The sequence below is a fragment of the Malaya genurostris genome, chromosome 2, assembly GCF_030247185.1.
Source record: "Malaya genurostris strain Urasoe2022 chromosome 2, Malgen_1.1, whole genome shotgun sequence".
Lineage (NCBI taxonomy): Eukaryota > Metazoa > Arthropoda > Insecta > Diptera > Culicidae > Malaya > Malaya genurostris.
Window position 1 is genome coordinate 225,971,945 of NC_080571.1, and position 26,052 is coordinate 225,997,996.

Genomic DNA, 26,052 nt, shown 5'->3' on the forward strand with positions numbered 1-26,052 from the left:
CACAGTTGTATTCGCATATCATGTAAAACTCAATACGGATCTACGTCTTAACAAGACTAAACAAATCGTTCGAAGCAAGTTCATAAACTCAATTATTTTTTATTTCCTTTTTAGGGCATTTTAAAATTCGTCAAAAACTGAAAAATGTGCGAAAGTAATAATAACATTTTTTGAGAAGCGGATGTTTTTGATAATGATTTTGATTTAGAGTATATTTTCTTTTTGTTTGAGACATTTTTCTTTTTTTTTAATCATCAAAGTTTCGCTTGATTGTTGTGACGCACTCTGAACAAGAATTATTAATGAAAAAATTTGTGTGTGTTGTTGTTGTGTTCTCATTCACATTAGCGACGTGTTGTTACTGTTCTTGTACTGCCACAGATCGAAATTCGATGCGTTGAAGATTTAAAATTCTGTATTAAATTTTAGTGAGAAAAATACAGTATATTTCAGTGTAAAAATACAGTACAAATTAAAATACAGTAGATTTGAGGGTAAAAAACAGTACACAGTATTTGAGTCGAAAATACAGTACAATACTGTAAAATACAGTACGAATACGAGCGTTAACTATGTGTCATGCTGAAGCAACTCATTTCATCGGCGTAAATCATAATACTACTAGAGCTATATCATTCAAATGGGTATGAAATACTGTACTGCTCGATATGATGAAGAGTTGAAGTAAATTTGATTAGTTCTTCAACGCTCCGAAATTCTCGATGATATCAATGACGATGCTGACATCATAGACCACAACTGAGCGGAAGAGACGTTGTCGTGTAATTTACGACAGGGGTTCAAGATCTGAAGACTGATTAATCATTCTATGGAACGACAGTCAAAACTCCCGCGAATTGTTGAATGAATGATTTTAGTTAACTTTCAAACTTTAAATTAACTTTCATAATCGTTTTCTTACAGACAACCTGTTCCCTTTTTTAAATTTTTCCTTAAAAAAACAAATGACAGTTCTTTTTAAACTCTCATCAGAAACCGTGTTAATTGCGAAAACCGTGTAAATAAAAACCGTGTTAATTCCGGAATCCTTGTAGAAAAAGCCGTGTATAAAAAAACCATGCGAAAAAAAAAACGTGTAAAAATAGACTTTAGTGTATGTTTTTAGAACTAAAAACCATGCGTCTCCATAGAAGATAATTTGATGGAGGCGCATGATTTTTTGAATGATTTAATTTAATTTTTTTTTTTAAAGACTGATATTATACCCGTCCATTTTTTTTAAATTCTGAAAAAATACAACGTAATGTACTCATGAATGATTTATTTTTAATGTAGAGTCTAGAGTAATACCAAAATTATAATATTTGAAAAATTGTTTCACATGAAATACATATTGAAGATTCTGAAAAAATTCAGAAAGGTTTCCCATAATTTGATTTTTTTTTCAATTTTTTTGCTGAAGAGCTTTTTAAAAATTTATTGACAATGAAAATCAGAAGAACCACCCTAACTCCACACATAAGGCAGTTAAAGGGTTAAAACCTTGAGAAAATCATCTCTAATATAAACCCTTTCACACAGCTTATATCAATTTTATTTCTGTTTGGGGGCAGTTTTTTATATGCAAACCCGGCTACACCCTTTTCCTACTTTGACCGCCGGGCGGCTTCCCTTACCCAAACCCGATTTAGCTCAAATTTGGCCTTGAAGCTTTTTTTTAAGTGCTTGAACTTTTGAGCACTATCTCTTAACGAAATTAGATATGACCCTAAAATATTGGCACACACAGACATTTGGCGATTTCAACGAACACTCTCGCTTTTAGCAGTCTTCAGTTAAATGGACCTCTCCATCAGTGCAAAATGAACGGTTTACCGTACTGAAGAAGTGTATAAAATTTCATCCAAATCGTTCCATACAAAATCAGCAACAGTTTATTTCTGTTGCTAATTTTGTAAGCATTTCTTGTCATTAGTATCAATGGAAGCTAAAATTTTGGTTACATCCTACACATAAAAATAATTTTTTTTTACTTTTTTATTTATGACTTCTGGTCAGTCAGTAATTTTTACTTTTTTCGTTTTTTTTAACGATATCAAACTAACTAGAGATTATAAGTAGCGAAAGAATATGAAATGATAGAGCCATAGTACTCAAGGAAGAGCAAGGATGTGAAGAATGAAGTGCGGAAAAGTGAGACGTGACAAGGGTAATTTAAATAAGCAGAAGGCTTCTCGTATCTAAACTTTTACCTTCTACCAGAGGAGTCGAACTTAGGCATCTCAGCGATACGAGTCATCCGAGTCTCTGATATGTCAGAAAGTAAAGACAAAGGTCGTTTGCCATTTACTAACCGAACCGGCAAAAGTAAAGTTACGAGAAGTTGTCACATTCTGCCCACGACGGTTTCTCACACAATGTGTTTCATTGTGTTGATGTTTCCTCATCTCTATACAGTTAGTTATAACACCGGAATGGAAGATTTGTCCGAAACTATTGCTTGAGTGCCTGGAGTTGTAGCGTATGGCTATGCGTCCCAGGGTGCAAGCGGCGCACGGACAGCGCTCCATTCATCGCTGTGTGTGATGGAATCCCATGAAATTTTTACTTTTTACTTTTTTATTTATGACTTCTGGTCAGTCAGTAATTTTTAGTTTTTTCGGTTTTTTAACGATATCAAACTAACTAGAGATTATAAGAAGCGAAAGAATATGAAATGATAGAGCCATAGCCATCCTTGCTTTTGCTTGAGTACTATGGCTCTATCATTTCATATTCTTTCGCTTCTTATAATCTCTAGTTAGTTTGATATCGTTAAAAAACCGAAAAAATAAAAAAATAATGAAATTTACACGACATGTAGATAAATAGTATGATGAAATAAACATAAGTTGAATCGAAAATTTGATTAAAAACCTTGATCGATGTCAAATTAAATTCTAAAGCATAGATTTTCCAATGAACAAGACTGTTTATTTCAGAAAACGCTTAGAACTGTAAAGTAACTTTCCATTCAATTGCCTGCTCCAAATATGTGCATGAAAATTGATGTAAATTCAAAAAATATTTTTATCTGTGTAGCTACATTCGAAATGCACAAGCGCAAATTTGGGTTCATTGCGCATTTTTAAACGGTCGAACTTCCCAGCACGAGAACATCTACATTTTCATCAGAGAGAATCTAGCATGTCCATCGGTCTATAAATACGTAACTATTTCCGGCTCCTGACGACAACATGTTGTATCCTAGAGAACAGTATGGAGAATCTCTTCCGAATCATTTAAACTGACAAAGCTGATTGAGGTAAACCGACAAAGTGAACGAGACATTCCTCTTCCGAGTTCAACTGTTGTCTTCTGTGTAGAGGTACTGTCCAGTAACATTTTGCTACCAATTCACACGCTTTGGCCATACTCTCAAATGCTGCCGTAGGAACCGCTACAGCTGTTCCACATCGATTCCCTCTGTTGACTACCAAACACTGTCGAACGGGTAAATTGCAAACTACTGGGTAGTGAGAGTTCAGGGTTGGTGTATTTTTATGTAAAACATGACCGATACAAGCAACCGTTTTTCGCTTCCTCGCATACACATCGTCCTGTGACGGGACGGGAAAATGGCTTTCGGTTGACAGATGTTTCGGTTAGTTGGAGACACGGTCAGTCGCTTTCGTTTTCACCCTCGCCTACGCCGAATTGCAGAATATTGGCAAAAAGTGAAAATGAGGATGTGTGGACGGAAAAATTCACCCAATCTGGCCAGTGCGGTTCCGAAAGGTCGTGAGTTTTTCGGGACTCGGGACTAGTTATTACCGTTTCGAGGTCGATGGGTGACAGAATGGGTTGCTTTGAACCATGTCACTGAATGATGAAAGCCACCCGTACCGCTGTCGCCACCACCACCATCATCATTATCATCAGCATCGTCACCATTGTCACTGCAGGACACCCAAATGGACCAGTTGTGGCTTTCGGTGACTTATTCCGGTCTTCGAAAGAGGTTAGTGCCTATTTTGAGATTGAATGGTATTGAATTTTCTCCATTGGATGTGACGAACGATTATTTGCTTTGCTACTGTCATACGACACAAAAGGGAATATGATTCGGATTCCCGGTGAAATTGAACTAAATCGGCTGCTGGAAATTCTACTGATCGGTCCAATGGAATTAGAATTGCATGAACGGCATTGGACGGATTGAAAAAATAAATGTTTGCTCAATCACGACACAAGAAATAATAAAGTCATAGAATTCGTTAAGAATAATTATCTTAACCTTAAATTCAAAAATGATTGATCATTAAAATTTTGACTTATTCTAAAAAGAATAATTTGGTTGCTAATCTCGATTCGTTTACAAACTCAGCTTTTTAATTGAAACCTTTATAAGCGAAACAAAACTACTTGAATGAGTAAAGAAACACATTCGTAATCTGGCAATGAATTCCAACGAAACATGTTGTCACCTTTCGGCCGACGAAGATCGATCTGTTGAGCGTTGAGCAGCCGGAATAATCCAGCGGACCAGGAAAAATGGCGCAGAAGCAATTATGGGAGGTGGACGTGCAAATCGCGTTACAGGATGATGTGCGTTCAACTTTAGCTGCGAGAGACCCAAAACCCGAATCCATTGACCGAAACCACAGAAAAGAATACGAAATATCACGTACGGTCTGTTCAGGCTGGTACTGCCACTACCATCATTAGGGTTCAAGTGTTGTAATGAATTTTAACAAGGATTTCGTTGCCGGCACACAGTCCAGGGTACGAACGTTGATTTGCTTCGGCACCACCGGATGACCGGAACTGGTGTTGCGGGCAACGTATTACGACCGAACGAGAGAGCGAGATGAGCTATCGAAGGCAAAATCCTAGAGGAGCAATGATTGGGCCAATTCAGTTCAGTTCCGGAAAGGTATGTTGGGCGCACTGCTACCGAGCCATATCTCGAGGAAAATGAAAGGGGATCGACCATCTCGAACAGAAAAAGTGCACATCTCGAGGGAATGCAGGCAGCATTTCGTTACCGCCAACGGGCTTCATTGACGGTAGCGGATGTATTTGTTTTATTTTCATCGGATGATTTATTCTTTCCTGTGTTGTTTGACGAAAGGGGGGTGGAAGCTCATGAATTTTATTAGTTCAATTATCATTCCGTAATTAGTCTGCAGACTGCACTGGCTTTATCTACAAGAATCTATTCAATCGGGTGTGAAAGAAAGATTCCAGCCCTAGTGTTTCATTACACTAATGCCGTCCAAAACATATATAGTAAAGGCACTAATAAAGTCATAGAACTCGTCGACTTTCAATCAACGAATTCTTATAAAATCGGATACAATATAATTGCTTTGGCTCCGAGAAGCTGAATCGTAGAAAAAATAGTTCGAAAATTATGCTGTACTGTTATAGTGACGTGAAAACTCGAAGCGAAGGCACCTATTTTCATCTTAACCTTAAAGTTAATCTATCGAACAAAGACAGCAGATTTCTACTCTTACTAATGATTTCCGTATATGAGATGACTACTGGAGCTGAGATGAATGATGGTACCGTTACCATACGTTCTGCCCGAGTGGTGTTGTTTCAGGCGAAATTTATTGCAATTCGTACCGACATGTCAGACAAGTTAAAAACACCTGAGAAGGAAAGATTTATTTGGCAGTAATATTGTCTTATTTCAATGGTCAATTTTGTTAAAAACAAGAATTCTCCACGTTCGATTTGTCTATCACAATTTTACCTCGCCACAGCCCGGCAGTTTGTGAATGAAAAATGAATAAATTACTGATTGATTTGAAAATAGTTTATTAAATTGGTTACAGAAACATTGTTAAAGTTTTTTTTTGTTTCGATTAGAGAAGTTTCAACTGTAAGGTCATTCGCCGCCTCTTCGGACCAGAAAAACTTTATGACCCTACGCGCGGGGTTGGGAATCGAACCCAGGAGGGCTGCGTGAAAAGCATCGACTCACCCATCACTCTATAGCCGTCGCCGAGTGTTAAAGTTTTTCTACATTGAAGAATCTGTTTGAGGAAGCACTCGAACGAATCATGCCGCATTTTCACCGAAAGTGTGTATCAAATCCAGCTGCCATGTCATCATGCCACGTGTTAGAAACGTCGATCGATAATTCGTCTGACAAATAGATGGCGTTACTAAGTTAAAATTCTTCAAGCGTTCAGATGTCATCGGTTAGAACTTTATGACATTCGGTTTATTCGTGTATTAGTTATCGTGCTTTCAAGTGGCGTGTCTTTTAGAAAATTAGATTAGCAACACTCGGAATTACTTTCCCCCAAGGAAAGTAATTCCGAGTGTTGCTAATCACAGAAAATAAAAAAAATACTACACAAGTAAAGAAATTGCTTGATAAGCATTAAAGACTGTCCCAGAAAGTATGGACGCACTTTGATTTCGCTGTAAATAATTCACAAGTGTTAGATATTCAAATTTTATTCGATATACTGATAACATTAGACTACAACAACAGAATCTTATTCTCAACATTTGCTACTTGCCAATTTTAGACTAGCTGGCGCACCTTCTTGCGAAAGTTCCTCATTAAATTCCGTACAGACTTCTTGGCGACAAGTTTTGACACTTTTTTCCAATCTCCTCAAATGGTCGAAGTTGGTGGCTATTTTGTGGATTCTTGTTTCTTGGGACGCAAGTGACATTTTTGGTAGTATACCATTCTACCATTGATTTCGAGTAGTGGCAAGAAGCAAGATCTTGCCAGAAAACAACAGGATCCTTGTGGCTTCGAATCATGGGTAGAAGTCGTTTTTGTTTAACATTCCTTGATGTATATTTCGCTGTTCATTGAAGCAGTGGTGATGAAGGGTTTCGAAATCTTACCGCAGCTACAAATTGCTTGCCAGACCATAGCTTTCTTACCAAATTTTTCGATTTCAATCGATGTCTCGGACTGGTTTAACACTTGCCCTTCTCGCACCGTATAATCTTGTGGTCCCGGCTTTCGAACCCTCGGCCTGATCGATGCTTCTTGTTTCGGACTACGTTTTGGTTGTTTCTGCTTCTTATAGGTTCGAAGATTCAAACGATCTTTAGCATGAAGAACATTTGACTTCGAAATGCCCATTTTTTTGGCCACATCCCGAATTGAAACCTCCTTCTTTTGCTCGAACGCCTTCAGTATACGTTTATCCAACTGAAGGTTAGCAGGACCTTTTTTCGACCCGTTTTCGGCTTATCCTCAAAGGTGTTATCCTCACCGAACATCCTGATTTCATTTCGCACGGCTTTTTCACTTACTCCTTCCATTTTTGCTATCTTTCTCAGTGACAGTCCGCGTTCTGTGCACCATTTGTACACAATTTTTCGACGTTGTTCTGCTGAAAGTCCACGCATTTCGAAACAAACTAATGGAAACGAATAAACAACAGGACGCAGTTACAAAAATTGGCTGATTCTGAACCATTGCGAAAAGGCAGCGGTTTTTGGTTGCGTCCATACTTTCTGGGACAGTCTTTATCCAGGCTTTACTTCAAGTAAATTAATAATTACATCCAACCCTCCGTTTGCGTACACTTTTTGTACGTTACCTTCTTTTACGTAACTCTTTTTACGAACCCAATCCCAAATAACGTGTAAATTTTTTAAGTTTTTGAATAAAATGAAAAAGATTTCCGATTAATTGATATTTCATGGAAACCACTGCAATATCGTTTTTTTTTTCGTAACGGCTTTCATAAAAAGGTAGGTGCCGGAAAACAATGTTTGGGATTGTTTAGAAATCCAAGTTATTCTTTGAAAATTCTTATCATATGAGTATTTTTGGAACGGATTAGATGATATCAGAAAACGATATTTGAGTTCCTTCCGAAGTTCAAGATGACGACTCCTGATTTATCTATAATCCCTGAATACCCCGTACAATATGGGTATTCGCGAAACGGATTTGATTAGTTGAAGCCGGAAAATAATGTTCGGGGTCGTTTCGAAATCCAAGTTGGCGACTTCCGGTTTGATATTCATTAAAAACTTATAGTTGGAATACTTTTGGAATGGATTTGGTGATTAGACGCAATAAAACAATGTTGAGGTCCAAGATAGCGTCTTCCGGTTTATCAATATTTTTTGAAAGCCATTATACTATGGATAATTTTGGAACGGGGTTTAAGAGCATATGCCAGGAAACGATGTTTGAGCTCGTTTCGAAATGTAGTGACTTCCATTTTATTGATATTCCTTGAAAACTCTTACAATAAGAGTAATATTAGATATCAGAAAACAATGTTTGATCTCGTTTTGGAATTCAATATGGAGACTTCCGGTTTATTGATATTTCTTGAAAACCCTTAGGTTGCAGTCAGAGTGCAAGCGTCACGCGCACGTCAAGACTCGCGTGCAAAGTAGTTCCATTTGTTCAAAGCAAACATGTCAGAGTGAATGCGATGCGAAAACAGTACATCGCATTGAATCGCTTTGCTTCGCTCCGCTCACTCTGACATCAACCTTACTCATATCGCAGATTGTTTCAAGGAATATCAAAAAAGTGGAAGTAGCCATCTTGCATTTCGGAACGACTCCAAATATCTTTTTCCAGCATTTACTTTTAAAATTATGGAACTAACGGTGATATTACAGGAATGCAGCGGTTCTTCAACAGAGTTTCATCGGGATTTGATTTCCATCTGCCACGCCGTGCCATACGATCTAATTTTTTAAATATTCTAAGATATAATCATTTGGACTAAATTGTGTCTGTTGATTCAAATAAATAAATAAATAAATAAAAAAAAAAAAATTAATAAATAAATAAATAAATAAAACCCGCTCCAAAAATATCCATATGTAAGTGTCAAGAACGATCTATAGCCCGGAAGTCGTTATCTTGAATTTCGAAATGTCCTCAAATATCATTTAACAGTATCTGCTTTTCAAATCCTTTACGAAAATACTCATGTGTAAGGGTTTTAAAGGAATATCAATAAATTGAAAGTCGCCATTTTGGATTATGGAACGACCCCAAATATTATTTTGCGGCTTCTACTCATCCAATATATTCCGAAAATATCTACATTTAAACATTCAATGTATAAACTTTATTTACGAAGAATATTCCAAATAACATAAATTTTTTTACGAAACAAATCCCAAATAATGATGGGGGGACCAGGGATGAAACGGACACTTTTGAGAAATAGAAAAAAACATCCATTACATCCATATATTTACTCAAGTATTCTATACCGTTTTATAGCTTCACCTTTCAGCTAAAACTCCCAATATGTGACATGGAATGAATATATACTAAATTCCTTACTGATACATTTTGAATGTATCAGGCAACTAGTAGTTGGGGAATTGGATTCTGAGATGATCATATCTTGGAACAAAATTTCATCCAAATCAAAGGTGTTTTTTTGTTATTCTACTTTAATTTTTTATATCAATTTTATAAAAAGTGACTTAAATATGATAAATCGAAGTAACTACACCCCAGAACCTCTTTGGACACCAAAATTACTACAGATTCTAGCACCAACAGGTAAAAGTCATTGTGAAATCTTTTTCTGTCGTTTTCGACTCTCCAAGCTTCGGTTGAATATCGACACTGCATACTATGGAATTTTCTCTGAGAACCTCAATTGACTGAAAGGGCAAATAAAAGAAAGAACACTATTGTTCCGCTTATGTCATTGATAGGACATGGATCCCGTTCTGGTAATTTGCATGCAGAGCAGAGAGTGATTTATTTCTTTGTCATTTATTGACCTATTTTAGCTCTTATTGGATGAATTGGTTGTTGCCGTTAAGCAATAGTGACTTGAAATGGCGAATGGAAAAGGTATCGTGTTCTATCATAACAAAGTCAGACCCCGTACAAACATCCGCACATGCACAATACTCTTAGATTATATATATGCTATGCTTTGATTCACTGATTTATTCATTTAGTTTAGCTTATTCTTCTATTCTGTCTTGATACGTGGAAGTATCCGAAAATGTTTTTCACTTCGTTTACATAATTTTTGAATCAGCAGTTATTGTTGCCCTCTACCGGTAAATTATGGATATTATAGATCTCAAAAAATAAAAACTGGCCGCAGCAGCTTCCAAACTAGTATTGAAAAATGTATTTTAAAAGGATGATTCGGTTTTGCTTCTATTCTACTGTCATGAAGCAGACAGCTGAGCTGCGACAGTATGATTTTGTATGTATCATCGTAGGCATTCGAAATCTTTAATGTATAATCTTTTGCTTACTATTTCAGAAAAAAGTAAATAATTACAATGGATAACCGACTCGTGACCATAGGGTTTTACACGAACATGACATAACCTCACTAAATGCGCTGAATAAACATTATTTGGCAGCTAACGATGGTTTGTTTACATGTTCATTCTAATTTGAATAACAACGATTTTTTCGGAAATGTGATCAAACCACCGGTAAATGTCAAACAAGAACTATTCAGCATTCGTCCCGAGTTGGCGGTTCAATGCATAGAACGCTTATATTACAAGCCAGTTGTCGTATGCTCGAGCCCCGACCTGGAAGGATTCTTAGTGTCTCAAGTGAAAGTGATGAAAGTGGATACAGAACCATGATCAATGAATTTTTGTTGCCAAATCTTCAAGATAAGGATGTGGACGAAATGTGGTCTCAGCAGAATGGTACGTACCACTTGTCATACTGCGGTCGAAACAATCGATTTATCGAAAGAACGTTTCAATGACACCAGCCACGCTTGATGCTATGGAATGAGTCTTACGGGCCTTTGATCATGATTCTACTACAATCATGAATCAGACATCAATCCGGCCCGGCCAACAACGAGAGTTTCAACGGCTAAGAACTAGAGAAGGTATTAGTACCCGAAATCCGACCCGAACCCGATGTTATTGATCGTGTTTGGGCTTAGAAAAAAATATATTTGACGGGTTCTTGTCGAATATGGGTGATGATTTTTTCATTTTGAACGGGTCGAGTTCGGGTTCAATAATGTAGTCAGGGTTGGGGTAGTTGAATTAAAATACCCAAATTTTTTCTAGATCGGCTCGGGTACGGGTGAAATTTTTTTATCGGGTATGGGCTGGGTTCGGGTTTGGAAGCGAAATTATTCTAAGGTTTCGGGTACTGGTGAAAGTTTTTTTTCTTTTCGATCGGGTACGGGTTGGAATCGGAACACTCACAACATCTCTACTAAGAACCCCCGGAATATAATTACCGACTAGCGAATAGAATACTCAACATTTGCCGTAGTATTCAGTGTTATAATTTGTACTTGATATCAGTTGGGTCATCTGCCAGAAACTGCTACAGTTTAGATGAAATATGCTACAATTTCCACCATATTCCTCCGATTTGGCACCATCAGATTACTATTTGATTTGGTGATCACAAAATTCTTCGAATGGTGTGAACTTCGAATTAAATGAAAACGTTGAAAGTCGTTTTTTCCCAGTTTTTTGTTAGCAAAGACGAAGTAGTTTTATTAGTATGAAGTTTAAAAAATTATCAGAAAAATGGTAAAAAGTAGAGGAACAAATTGGTAACAGATATGAAAAAAATCGTTTGGCATTTTTTCTTCAAAAAACGGAACTACTTTCCGAACGACCCAATATATTGATGAATTCAAATAGCCAAACTTATTTCAGATAATCAGAAAATTACATCTTTGTTCAATGATTATTTTCACTATTTGAATGAGATATTTATTGTTTTTCTAAAAATTTGCATTATCTTTAGTAACTAATATCCCGACTAATAACCTTTTTTATCCACCTAGTGGTGTAATGATGCCTTTTGCATATTGCTTATATTTTCGAAAATATCACCAAAATATTTTGCGAAGAAAATTTGTTTCAATCTTGAATAAAACAAGAAACTTTCTTTGGGTATAAACTAACATAACCTTTTCAAATTGTAAACAGTTATGTCAAGTTAATAGGAATTTTTCCTTATTTTGCGTCGTCGTACTAAATGATTAAACACACTTTACCCTATAGTTCTTTAACCGGAAATCGGACCCGGATGAAATTAAACAGCAACCTATGAAACTATAGGAACTTTTATTTGAGCCTGTTTTTGGAAAGTCATTGAAATCATCTCTGAGAAAATTGAGTGAGTCTCCTTTTGACCACTATTTCCGGTACTTCTGGAATCGAGAACTTGGAACCAGTATAGCCTTAGTCGGTTCGTTTAGTAAATAACTAATATAGCCTTCAAATTGAATTGTTTTTAAGAAAAATCTAGAAGAATTTTACTGTTTTTTGCATCGTCGCTCTAAATGACGGTGTGAAATTCAAATGCAACCTATGGGACTACGAGATTTTTTATTTTATGAGTGACAATATTTAACATATACTCACATACACACACACATAGACACATACATTGCTCAACTTGATGGTCTGTGTCGAATGATATAGAACACTTTTTTCACTAATCAATTTTTCAAGTGATTGTATAAACTTTCCATATGAAAAGGTAATAAGTGCACGTTTATAGAAAAGCATCGATATCATGATCTTGTAATAGCACTAACTGGTAGGTACAAATTGAATAAAATGACTAGAACTTTACATATTTTTCACCTAAAAACGATAAATTTGAATTTGGCAACCCTGCACGCTATACGAAATTGAACAAAGCACGCTGCGAATGGAGCGAAACCGCACGTACCGTCGTGTACTAGTTTTGCATTGTCATTTTGAATATGAATGATTTGACAATCATCGCCCTATAATTTTAGAACCTGAAGTCAGATGAGGATAAAATTGCACAGTATATTTAAAGATAATGAGAGCTTTAATTTAAATCACGATTCGTGAAAATCGGTTTAGTCGTTGCTGAGAGATCGAAGTGAGTTCCGTTTTTGGAGATTTTCTTCACTATTATCGGTGCTTTCGGAAGCGGAAACCGGAGACTAGTAGTCCCAAAGTAGTTTTATATATTCACTAACTAACAAGATCTGCCAACAAGATGAATTTACCAGCAAGTTTAACAAAAATGTGCCACTCGTTTAGCCATCACTTGTGAAAAAATACTCATGAAATTGCAATTTTCCCTAATCGCGCTGTATTACCGGAACCGGAAGTCGGATCTGGATCAACTTCTCGGGAAGTTTTTAAAGAATTTTATGATCTTTCATTTGCTTCTTGGTTTGTGAAATTCCGTGAAATTTCCGAGAAAGCTGATTGTGCATTTTTTCATAAATGTGCACACATCTCACGAAATACCATTAACATTAACAAACATTTATGAATATTTGTAAAACCAATATTCCGTCAAAAATTGATGGTTGGAATGATTATTTCGTTTATACTAAAATCGTTCAAAAATTACATCTAGTAGAAGCTTAACTTTTGTATACCATTCTGCCGAAAAATAAACAATTAAAAGAACGATTATAATGAATATTAAGTAAATTAAGTTCTTTGTGCCTTTCTCATATAGAAAGACTATACAATCACTGCAAAAACCGACTTTTGAACCGAGGCCCAGAAAGCCGAATGTCATATACCATTCGACTCAGCTCGACGAACTGAGCAAATGTCTGTGTGTGTGTGTGTGACAAATATTGTCACTCACTTGTCTCGGAGATGGCTAAACCGATTTTCACAAACAAAGATTCAAATGAAAGGTCTCACGGTCCCATACAAAGTTCCTAAATATCATTTGGATCCGACTTCCTGTTCCGGAATTACAGGGTGATATGCATCAAAAATGTGAAAATAATGTTACTCACTTTTATCGGAGATGTAACACATGGATCAATAAGTCCCGAGAGTAACAATGGAAACAACATTTTTTTGCAAATTTTTTTTTATTCATCAACATAATCACCTTTTAGGGTGATACAATGGTTCCAACGTTTTTTTTTCGATAAATTACTTTCTGAATCATCGACTCGTTGCTGTTTTTGTTCCATCGAAAGCAATCGCGGCACCCACTTGGAAAAAACCGTTTTCATGCTCAATTTTTCATGAAGGATAGTAAATGATATCTGTGTCATCTCAGCAATCTCACGGAGCTTCACTTTACGATCTTTCATTATAATTTTTGTCACTTCACTCACATTTTCCGGTGTAACGGCTTCCACGGGTCTACCCGAGCGTTCCGCGTCATTTGTGTCGGTACGACCACGTTTAAACTCGGCGAACCACCGACAAATCGTTGCTTTTGATGGACAAGAGTCCGGATAACATTTTTCAATCCATTGTTTCGCTTGCACGGTGTTTTTACCCATTAAAAAACAATGTTTTATCAAAACACGAAACTCGGTTTTTTCCATTTTTTAAACAAACTACAAAACGACTTTACTCCAACCTCGATAACTCAACTGTTTCTGGTCGGATCGACTTAAAATTTTGACCCGTTTCAAGCAAAGGTTAGTACTCTAGAAAGACGTGGCTACTGGTTTACTACGAGCGCCATCTCTACCTTACTCTCGGGACTTATTGATCCATGTGTTAAGTTCTTAAGATGTCATAAGAATATTCCAATTTTCATTTAAATAAAATCCCTTGTTCCGGAGATAGGGCGCTCATTATGAAAACGTCAATATCAGGAATACTTTGTTCATAAGCTACCTCTTTATATTGGCTAGTGATTTTCTCTAGTTTGCAGACCATGAGACTCTGTAACCAAATAAACCCTTGATAGTTCCATAAATGATTTGCTGAATTTTATCCAAGTCCGACTACCGGTACATTTTTTTCCAAAAATCAAATCGTCATTGAAAATCATAAAAAAAATGTGTAGGTCATATTAGTGCATGGTTGAATGAACCGAATGTCACTATGCCGATATCCAACTTTCGGTTCCGGAAGTACCGACAATAATAATCAAATATGATAAAATGGAGCTCACTTAACTTTCTCACATATGATTGAATAGATTTTCACTAACTTAAATTCAAATGTAGTGTATCAATGTAGTAGTATTATGCAACAGAAACCTTCAAAACTATTTTTCTTTCCGACTTGTAGGAAACACAATAATAATCGGAAACGAAAAACATAATACGTTATTGAAGCGCAGAAGACAGCACGATTATAACGACGCAACGAAACAAACGACTAGTGTCATAAATATAATACTTCTACAAGAAAATTGACGAAAACGCGTGGTAAAGTTCGAGGGTGTTTTAAAACGAAACTTCGAATGTTTTTGGTAGCTGGTCCATAAACTAGAAGAGACATCAAGCGAACTCCACTTTACTCCCATTTCCCTAATTCATTATATTTTCAATATTCGTATGACTACTTTGCAAATAAACTTGTGTCTGGATTTTCAAGCAATTCCACGTTGAACACGAAGTAGGAATTGGTACTTCGAATACCGTAAATAGCCGTAAAATGCTGATTTGTTTTATATATATATTCAGGCGTAGAGAAGAAAATGGATGAAAATGGTTAGCATCGGAATGACTGCAACTATTATTAATCTGAGAAAAATATCCGAATTTCAAAGAATAAGAACAAAAAATCACCATCGTCTCGTCCGACCACGGATCGAGCTTTAAGATTTCGCGAAGCGCCCAGCTGCTGCTACGGGCAGGGAAGTAGGAAACCGGAAGAACACTTACCGTTCACAGCTGGTACTGTTCCTGTTTTGACTGCGCTGTTCGTAGAGACCCTCGTCGCCGTTGCCAAAAGCATGAGAAGGAGGGTCCCGATCGTGTGGTGTTCCGTGGCGGGGCTCATCAGCTGCTCCGTTGGGACGGTGTTCTCATATCACACTCTCGCTATCGGCGGAGAAAATTTCGGTTCGGTTTTCGACACTTATCTCCACCCGACACACGATGTTTTTTTTTCTTCTTTATACTTCTGAACAAACAAACAAAAAACTGTCAATTGCAGACTCAAAAACACGGTCGGTATCTTCACTGCTCTGTTTTTATAGCTAGGAATTCATTTGAAACACTTTTAACTTTGGCTTATAATTAGCGTCTAGGTGGTTTGCGTTCGTTTCGTATACGTGATTTGGCAACTTTGAAACAGCGGTAGAAAAAGCATTTATCAGATTTCATTCAGACGATGTGTCTCGCAGAATATTCAAAATGCCATCAGACTGCTCGAAATTAACCCGTAATTAAGAGGTTGAAGAACCTCCGGCAGACCGTCTTTGCTGCATCGTCGGTTCGTCTCCACGATTCGTCATCAATTAAATTTTCATTAAAATCACTCGAAAGGAAACATGGTTGATGCATCCAAAGCCAACCGGAGCTGCGGATGTCTCTGACGTAGGACGAATTGAGTGGGACTCAGTGAATCAATGGTTCCGGAATTTAAGAGCGTAAGCGGGTGGGGGATAAGAGCCGCAGGTGGAATGTTCCGGTATTGGGAGCTTGAGATTATTTTGCAGAAGATTTGCTTTTAAATATTGATTCAAGGTTTGGTGGAATAGAATGAAGATTGAAGCTACTGAAACAAAACCGTTTACAAATTATTTCTGTAACTTGAACATGTTTCATCATGAATAGAAGATTGTGACATTAATGCGATTCTTCAACTCTGCAACTTTACCGTACGGTTAGCCAACTTGCGCTTACACTACTTTGTCGAGTGAACTTTGGAGATTTATGTAAATGATGTTGCTAAATTTCCAGGTGAGAACAATGCACAGTGGTTTGAGGTGGAATGGAAAAAATAACAAACAAACAAAAAGTGTTATTCCCCTCGTAGCTTACTAGAAGTTGAGAGTTTTATATGGCTCTCTATTGCACAAGCTGTTCAAGTGAAACAAGCAGATCATTTTTTCGTTCTAACTTTCGAGGTTTTAACCATTCCCAATCAGATAAAATTAATTACACATATAAATCCACGTTCAGATTGGTTTAAATCGACTTTTTAACATATATAGTCTAGCGACCTTAAATCGAAGACGGTTGCGGCAAGATTTTGACAAGTGTCTGTTAAAAACGCCGGTAAAAGACGCACCGAAAATTAGGTACATAAGTAATCTTCAGTAACATTATTTTTTATCTGTAGGTCCCAATGCGTTAGTGTTGATAATAAGCCGGTTAGTTTTTCAATTTAAAGATAGTCCAAAGTCCCGGGTTGGCGGTTCAATGCATAAGGCGCTGGTCTTTACAACCCAGTTGTCGTATGTTCGAGCCCCGACCTGGAAGGATTCGTAGTGTCAGTAGAATCGTAGTACCGGCCATGCAATGGTTCTGTACACTCTGAATCGGCTGCGAAGTCTGTTGAAACAGAAGGTCAAATTCCACTACAGAAATGTAATACCAAGTAATTGATCGAAGCAGTTTTTTCCAATTGATAGTGCAGCTGCGGCAAGTGGATGTTGATTAGTGAAAAGTATTAAAAGTGTAATTTATAGAACATTGCTGAGCTTGAGCTTGAGCTTGAGCTTGAGCGACCACCCCTGGTTGCTACTCCGTTACCGATCGGGATAAGCTGAAATTGTACAGGGAGTTTCTAGATGATCCGACCTGGGACTGGTAAATCATCCTTCAATGTACATCTTCTGGTAATCCCAGAATTCATTGATCAGTACCGGCGCCGGCAGGCCCGAACGTAGATCGTATAAGAAATGGGAAGGGTTGTTGGTCCAACACTTGTTGTTACTAGAGGCCGTATATACTACTGCGCACTCCACAAGTGTCACGGGAGGAGGATATTTGTTAGTAAAAATTTCAGTATTGGTAGTATTCGCGCGCGACTCAGTATGTTCCGGTTTCAAGATGCTCGTATGCATCACTAAACTCACTAACTTCCCGAGTGAACGTTTCAAATATCCTATATTGAAGTCCCGGGAAGTCTTGATTCACAGCTCTTATTCGAGGAAACTAAAGAAAAATTTGCAATACTATCGCGTAAAGAATAAAAACTTTCCTATTTTTATAAATGAAATTACGTGATACAAATTAAAAAAGTGAATAGGATTTAGACAAAATTATTTTAATTATAAATTAAAATTATTAATTGGTTATATTGGTTGATCTGGGCAGCCGGCTACCGAGAAAAATATTAATTTATTGCTTGAAATATTAATATCAAGTGTTTTTTACTAAGTATTCTATATACCGATATATGTTATCTCCGATATTAACTTTGTAATATCAACGAATTTGCGCAATAGTTGATTTTTAACTTTCAATTTATAATCCTGAAAGACAATCAATAACATGGAAGAAGAAAGCATTCCAAATAAAACTTTTCTTCGGAGCTAGATGGAAATTGATAGGTTGAATGAAGAGATAATTTAGTAAAACAGAGTAATCAGAAGTGAAATGTTGAAAATATCTGATAACTGAAAGAAAAAAGAAACTCCTGCAATTATCGCCTTTTACGACAGGAACCCAGTGGATCTATTCTTGGTTCATTTTTTCCGCCGGATTCCACACGGCATCTAGGCTGGTACTGTCCGGAGAGAGCTAATAGGTACTATCAATCTCCTAGTGGACCACAGCCCCTTATAGAACATTGCTGATTCGCTAAACTAAAATGTTTAAGCGAAAGAAACTGCGAATTTACCGCCCAAAATTAAACGACATCAACCGATCGAAGCGCCATCTGCATATCAAATTAATATAGAATGTGTGTAAATTATTTTTAATTTTAATTTGTTGTGTCATCTCGCGTTGTTTACAGCAATGCGAATAGTAGAAAAAGGATACTGGTGAGATTGTTTCTTAGAGATATTTAACAATTTTCTGGTTTACAGTCTTATTATATTTATCCTTACTAAAAATCGAGCTAGACTAAACTCCGTCGATTTTTCGGGGAACGTTTGATCCATTGTTTTCGGGTAAAACATTATGTTTAAGACGCGCGCTTGAAGTTTATAACCGTGCAGATATTTCGTGCTAATCTAGAACGTATGTAATATATTTACATTAGACTGCGAGGAGGATCCATTTAGTTTGTTTTTTTGGTTACGGAGTAGATATTGAAACTTCGTATCGCGTAAGACGTTGTTGTTCGATTGGTGATAATCGACTGATATCTTAATATCATGAGAAATACAGCAGTTTTTTGAAAAAAACCAGAACACTATGAATTGAATTCGAAAGAAATTTCGTATTTTAGCAGGAAGCACATATTAATACAAAACGCGATAAAATTGTAAAGCATTCTAGGTAGCTCGTGAAGTGGATAAGACCGATTAAATAAAAAATGCATTGTTCAAAGTCATTCATAAATTGAAAAATCCACAACAAATCGTTTTTGCCATCTAAGATTTCTATGTTTAAGTTGGGAATTAAAATGACATTAATTTCGATAATTTACTTGTCAAACCCGTCTCGAAATTGTACACTGGAACCTTAGTTTACGCGCAGAGCTGGGGGTGCGTAAATTTAATTTCGCGTGAAATAAATAAAACATCGCGTTATTTCATTTATTTTTCGCGTAAAAAAAGGTTTTTCAATTATCATTTGATTTTAGTGTAAACAACAAGAACAACTATACTACGTCTGATACTTTAAGCCTAAAGACCTTCTGAGTATGTTCTGAGACTATGAAAATGCTTAAGAGATATTCGAAAATCCAAGAACTGCGTGGAGTATTGTCCTTAGGGACTACACTGTGTCACAGCAAGAACTACAAAGGCTAATACATGTTTTGTTTGTGGTTCATACTTTTAGAGCTACACATTTCTTACTTGCCTATTTTTAGCTATTCCAGGTAGGTCCCCGGTTGTCCAAGAACTTCAGTGAAAACAGGTCTTAAGATTTATACGAGCATTCCGCAGTCTATGTATAGTTTTTCAATGCTGCTCATAGTCGTAGAGCTACACACTGTTTACTTGTGTATTTTTATCTTTCCTCGGAATATTCTCAGTCGTCCAAGAACTTCATCGAAAACAGGTCTTAAGATCTATACGAGTATACAGCAGTCTATGTATAGTTTTTGAATACTGCTCATAGTCGTAAAGCTACATACTGCTTATTTGTGTATTTTGATCTTTTCTCGGAACATTCTCAGTCGCCCAAGAACTTCAGTGAAACCAGGTCAGCTGACCGAGAATGATAAGTTAATTGAAGTACTTTGTTACATTGGTAGATCTGAAGGCCTTAACTCCAGGAAGTTTCAGTTACGTTGGTAGACCTTAAGGCTTTTTCCGAGGAGGTTTTGGATGAGCAAATTCCTCTACAGATCTTATCACAGTATGTCAATTTTATGTGAATATTACTACGAGTACATACCGCACCCAATAGTTATATAAAAGCGATTATAAACAATATTCGTTTTCCAGATAATTCTTGGATGCTTACGCTCTTATTTAGATTCTATCAATGTACATTTCACAATATTCAGTTCCTTGAAGTACGTTAGATTGTTTTGTATATGTATATAAACAGAAATTTCCATCATTTTGCAAAAACTTTTTTTAACCGATCGTATCGTAAATTATATAAAAAATTACGTTATTTCAAATAAAACGCATAAAAAAGTCGCGTAAATTGTGGTTTTAATGTAGCGAATTGAAAGAATATCCACAAATCAAATTGAAGAATTCTTGAATATAAACTTTTTCGGTTTTATAACGATGTCAAACTAACTAGAGATTATGAGAGGAGAAAGAATATGAAATTATAAAGCCCAAGTTCTCAATAAAGAGCAATAAGTGCGGAAAATTAAGATGTGACATTCATTAATTCGGATAGTAAATGGCAAACAACCTTTCCTTTTTGACATATCAGAGATTCGGATGATTCGTATCGCTAAGATGCCTAAGTTCGACTTCTCTGGTAGAAGGTGAAAGTTTAGATACGAGAAGCCTTTTGCTTACTTAAATGACCCTTGTCACGTCTCACTTTTCAGCACTTTAGCTTCACATCCTTGCTCTTCCTTGAGAACTACGGCTCTATAATTTTATATTCTTAGTTTGATATCGTTAAGAAAACGAAAAAGTAAAAATTACTGACTGACCAGAAGTCGAATAAAAAAATAAAAAAAAAAAACTTTTATATAAATTATTGATATTCACTCGCCAAGCGTTGTCAAAAGTATTCATAATTTCTAAAAAAATCATGGGAAATGGTAAAAGATTATTGATTTATATACCGATATGATATGCAATTCACAAACTAAATATTTAGATAACCGAAATCTATTTCGTCTGAGATGTCAGTTTGGACATTACACTTTAGTGTAATAGCAAAAAGCGTTTTGCAAATAGCATTAACTTTACGTCTGCCTAGCGGTTTCTGTCGAGCCGCCAGGTCGCGCTTGCAGTTCAACATAAGCTGCTACGCACTGATGAGCCAAAGATGAAACGTAAAATAACTTAGATATTTCAAGTAAACATTTTACAAGCCCGTTCTAACTCCAAAAAAAAAAGGTTCAGTTTGAATAACATCCATCTCTTTTATGAAATGATACAATAATAAAATAATCAGCTAGGTGATGTATTTTCATCATGCCAAAGTTTCTTTGTTACACAAGAATGAACAATTTCGCAATAGGTAAGAAAATGAATGTGTAATATAATAGAGCATTAAGTCAATTAAAAATACTCATGGTTTATAAGCTTACAAATAAACCATACCGTAAGCCCAATAAATCAATGCAAATATTCCGTATTTCTATGTGTCGGCTTTGCATGATTCGTTCAATTCATGCGGTGGAAATATTTTAGCTCTGAATTTCACCTTAATGCTCGTTCATACCAAACATTTTAGAAAAGTTCAATTGTTGGTTATTTGTGGTTATCTCAAACTACTAAAAATTTTATCATAAATAGCTGACCATAGTCCCGATGATATGGTAAAAAATACTACGTTAAATACAACAAGAGATATTCGCGATTAAGTTCTACCCATTCTTGTACAAGGTAAATTTTGAAAATGCACCCTATAGTAAAGTGAGCGGTTTTCACGACCAAATCGTGTTGAACCTGCTTGATTCATAACTAGAACTCCATTGTAATAAATTTTTTTATTTTGGTGATTCGTTAAAGTTATTCGGAAGAATGATTTATATCGTAACAGATTTCGGGGAGCTGATTCACGGAGATTCAGAATTAACAGGACTCAAATTGGCAACAGGTTCGTTACCCGCGAATAACAGAATCAGTATAAATGTAACAGTTTTAAACTGTTTTGCCTTTCTCATTTAGAAAGGCTGTGGAATCACTGAGAAAATTGACGAATAGATAATGATAAACGTCATTGAGGTAGAGTGAAAATATTAAACGTTTATAAAAACTTCTCTACATTAGAGCCAGTAACAAAGAGCTAACAAATTTTACAGATATTATTGAAAACATTTCTGTAAAATATTGTTCGTGTCAAATTTATTAAACATACCAGCTGTTATTCAATGGTTAATTGCATCAAGGGTTTGCACAAAAATCAGTGTCGATATAATATACCTGTTGATGTGCTTATAAGGATGTGACGTAAACAAATTTATTCAATACATGGTTAGTTGAAAAAAAATCGATTAAACATTAAACCGTGTACAGTTTCAGATTACTTCATTAGAAACTGTTATTTCAAATAACTATTGCTACATATTTTCACTGAATGTGTTGCCAGACTGTCATTCGAAGAGAAAGCTTCTTAACTCATATTTCATTCTGGTTAAATACATAAAACAGAAACAAACGATGGAACCAGCATCCAACTTCAACTTTAATGGAATTAATCCTTTTAGAGTTGAAACCCATTCAACCTTAAAACATATCATCAGTTGAAACCACGCGGTCACCTCTCCTACGACACGCGTTCAAATCACAACGTGAGCAGCAGTTGCGGGTGGTGGTGGTGTCATTTTTCACTCCGGGCATTTAATTAGAATCCAAATACCCGACCAAAAGCAGCCCACATATAAATAAAACCTGATAAATGACTTTCACTGTAAAATTTTAAACCACTTTCATCGGTACAGTTAAAAGGATGGTGAAGGGGGCAGGTGGGGTATTGGTGAGGGAAGTGAGGTTTGTCACTGGTCGGGCAGTGCACACTGCACCGTCATTCACGCTCAACGATTCCGGCGGGTGTTCTGTTTAGGGCTCGGCTTTCCGGCGCCAAAATAGATTAAATATTTAATTTCACTTTATATTGCATACACCATCAGAGCACATAATCACATTCACTTGGGCAGCGCATAATGAGCTTACTTTTTTTTGTCTACAGTTTCCCGCTCGTTTTTCCGTAAAATGAGGGGGTGCCGCCAAAAAGGTGGATCGTTTTAGCTGTCAACGCGTGGTCACTTGAACGATTCTGTTGTTGGCATATTCGTTACAGTCCGGAAATGACACTAGCCATTGATGAAACCACGAAACCGAAGAATTATACTTTTGGACCAATGTTTACATTGCTAATTAATTAAAATCCGCAATGTAGCAGGACAGGTATCCAGCAAAATGGCATTCAGCCGGTTTATTTTTATGTGTTCAAGGCTCACGATAGCTTTGCAGGATGATCCACAATGTGTGTGTATGTGCTCTACTGTTGCGAACGGTTTTCTATCACCATGGGCGGCTGGTAGAGTCGATATAAACCGGATGGATTTACGTACCGACCAAGGTCAACAGCGGCATTCGTGAAACACTTCCTAAACTCGAATAAACAATAACCGCTCAGCACAACACCAGGACGCCCAAAAAATTCCTCTTTCCGAACCTGTATCCTTCGTATCAGACCGGCAGACTTCAACCGTCCCGGACGCTAGAAACCGACCTGACGTCGGACGTATCCTAATAAAAACTGAATCGAAAACATAACTTCTTTTGCGATAACATCGACGGCAGTGCGGGCGGTTGTTCAGCACACCAAGCAAAGGCTTTTCATCCAGCAGGAGCAGCAGCAACAGCAGCAGTAGCAGCACAAGAGTAGCAGATGCTCTTTATTGTCAGCTGGCTGGGGTTAATCCCCCTGCCACCCATCAAGCGGCAGTACCTAAGCAGCAATCCGTCATAGTGGAGGGGCTAGCGATTCCAGTGGAGGGGATGCTTCCCCTCACTATCTCCTGTCGGGAGGGGTGCGATTTGATGACGGTTCTCGGGCTCTCATCGTTTTTTCGGTGCTCCCTCTCACAAGCTGGGAGGGAAAATCAGTTTTTGCGCTTTCCGTCCATCGGAAATACTCTCGTTGTTTACAATAGGAAACCTTTCGACCAATGACGGTATTCGTCCGATGTGCGGTGTTCGGAACGGATTGAATGTCGAAGAGGTCCCTAGCAGCAAGGAAAACGCTCTTCGTTGGAGTTATCGGAAGGAGAAACAGCAGAACAGGAAAGTCAATGTCGCAATCAGCTGAGTTGTCGAAATGTGGCAGAAACGAAAAGCTAATACTTTTTCTTTCCAGGATCGGAATTGGGTCGACAGTTAATCAGCACTGCGGCAGATGGTGTGTTAATTTGAAAAGAACTTACATTTCACGGGGTCGGACAGGTGGTGAGACTTGGTTGGAAGGCGAAGGAATGATAACTTGCGCGTTTGGAAATAAAACCGATGTCGAAATGTAGAGCGGAATTGAGTTCATCTTCATGATAACATGCGATATTTATCCGAAAAATATACTCCTTTCGTTTTACGCGGTGCGGATCGAGAAAACTTATTCATTGAACAGCAGGATGATAGTGGCATAGCAGAAGCATCACATTCAGGATTAGCATGCGCAAGTTTTCAGACTGTTTTATTATATTTTTTTATGAATGTTTCCATTCTCGACCGATTACATATTCGTTACGAATATGATCAGTTTTAGTACGATAAAAACTGCTATTTGCTGTTGTCATTCTGAAGGTTGTGGTTTGAATTAATTAATGTACACACAAAATCGAAATTGTTATTTTGGCGACAAAATTAGTTGATTTTAGTTAGTTATTTTTTATGGCAACTAAAAAAATCTTTTTATATCTAATTTGGTTTTGTTAATTCTCATTACCTTCATAAGGCTAAAATATTAGTTGAAATGGCTAAATTTTAAACGTTTTATTGCTTAGTTGATTCAGAAATATAAACTGTTGTTTTTAACCACCGCGATTGGTTGAATTCAACAGAAATTGTTCGAAAATTCAATAATATATTTCTTTTTTGTCTGGTTATTGTAATTTTCACTGGTAGTTAATAAAGATTGCGATGCGACAAGATAACGACAACATGACGCAAAGATAACAAAACTGTCATTTGCATCGATTCAACCCCTTCGAGACCACAAACCAGAAAAATATGTTTTTAAATAAATCGTTAAATGACAATGATTTTATAATTATACAATGATACTTTGTATTAATCGACGTACTTGTCTTCAAATCAGTCACGTATCCAGAGGGGGAGCCCGAGGGGCCCTGGCCCCATCCGAAATCAAAAACAGATATATAATTATTTAGAACGTCACAGACATGTGTTACAGAAATAACACGACAGTAAACGTAATAAAATGTAATACAATACCAGTTCCAGTGAAAAAGTTTAAAGGGTCTATTAAAAACACCCGTTAAAGGCACACCGAGAATTAGGTACAAAAGTAATCTTCAGTAACATTATTTTTTAATCTTTGGGCCTCTCCCGAAATGAAATCCTAGGTACGGGCCTGCTTCAAACCTAGTGCTTTACTCGAAACATTATCAATATTAACTATAAAAATAAACAACTATAAAAAAATTGTAAATCGTCTACTCTAAAAATTCTGTTGTCTTTGACAGATACATACTTGTTGATGATTTTAGTGACCAAACAAATGATTCACATAACAATTGAAAATTTCACGTCTGCATACTAGAAATTTTGCAATGCAAATGTAAAATTTTATAAGTATGACGAGAAAAAAAAATCAATTGCAGAGTCTGCTTACAAATGAAATCGGCAAATTTACATGCAAATCTGCAACCTCGCATCTGTAATTATAACGCTCATTATTTCGCTATTTTGGGGCGATTCTGACGCATTCTATGTCCCGCTGAAAACCTGAATATAACAACCATAATTAGCTTCTGCAATCGGCAGTTATATGATCCATTGTCACCGAAAAATCGGTTACACTGTAATACTAGCCACTAGATGGCACACTAGTGCCGAAGAGAATTTTGCACTCGCGGTTGTCTTTTCTATATTGGCAGGTAATACAACTCTTTAATAACACTATTCGCTTCATTGACTTTTCCAAACTAGGAGTCTAATCGTAGACTAATTTA

At 36.7% G+C, this 26,052-nt stretch overlaps 1 protein-coding gene across 6 annotated transcripts in view; it reads right to left on the minus strand.

The window, feature by feature from the left end:
• LOC131427834 (lachesin-like) overlaps window positions 1–23,666 on the minus strand; it is a 268,707-nt gene extending 245,041 nt beyond the window's left edge. Inside the window, exons 1-2 of one of the 6 annotated variants that reach the window (XM_058591374.1) lie at window positions 23,438–23,666; window positions 15,528–15,931 (exon numbers count right to left, since the gene is read on the minus strand). In XM_058591374.1, the coding sequence (XP_058447357.1) occupies window positions 15,528–15,645 (118 nt within the window). In that variant the 5' untranslated portion in view covers window positions 15,646–15,931; window positions 23,438–23,666. Of the gene's footprint in view, window positions 1–15,527; window positions 15,932–23,433 lie in introns of all 6 variants that reach the window. The other 5 variants (XM_058591376.1, XM_058591373.1, XM_058591372.1 and 2 more) reach the window with 5 other exon arrangements.
• Between the last annotated feature and the right edge of the window lie 2,386 nt (window positions 23,667–26,052).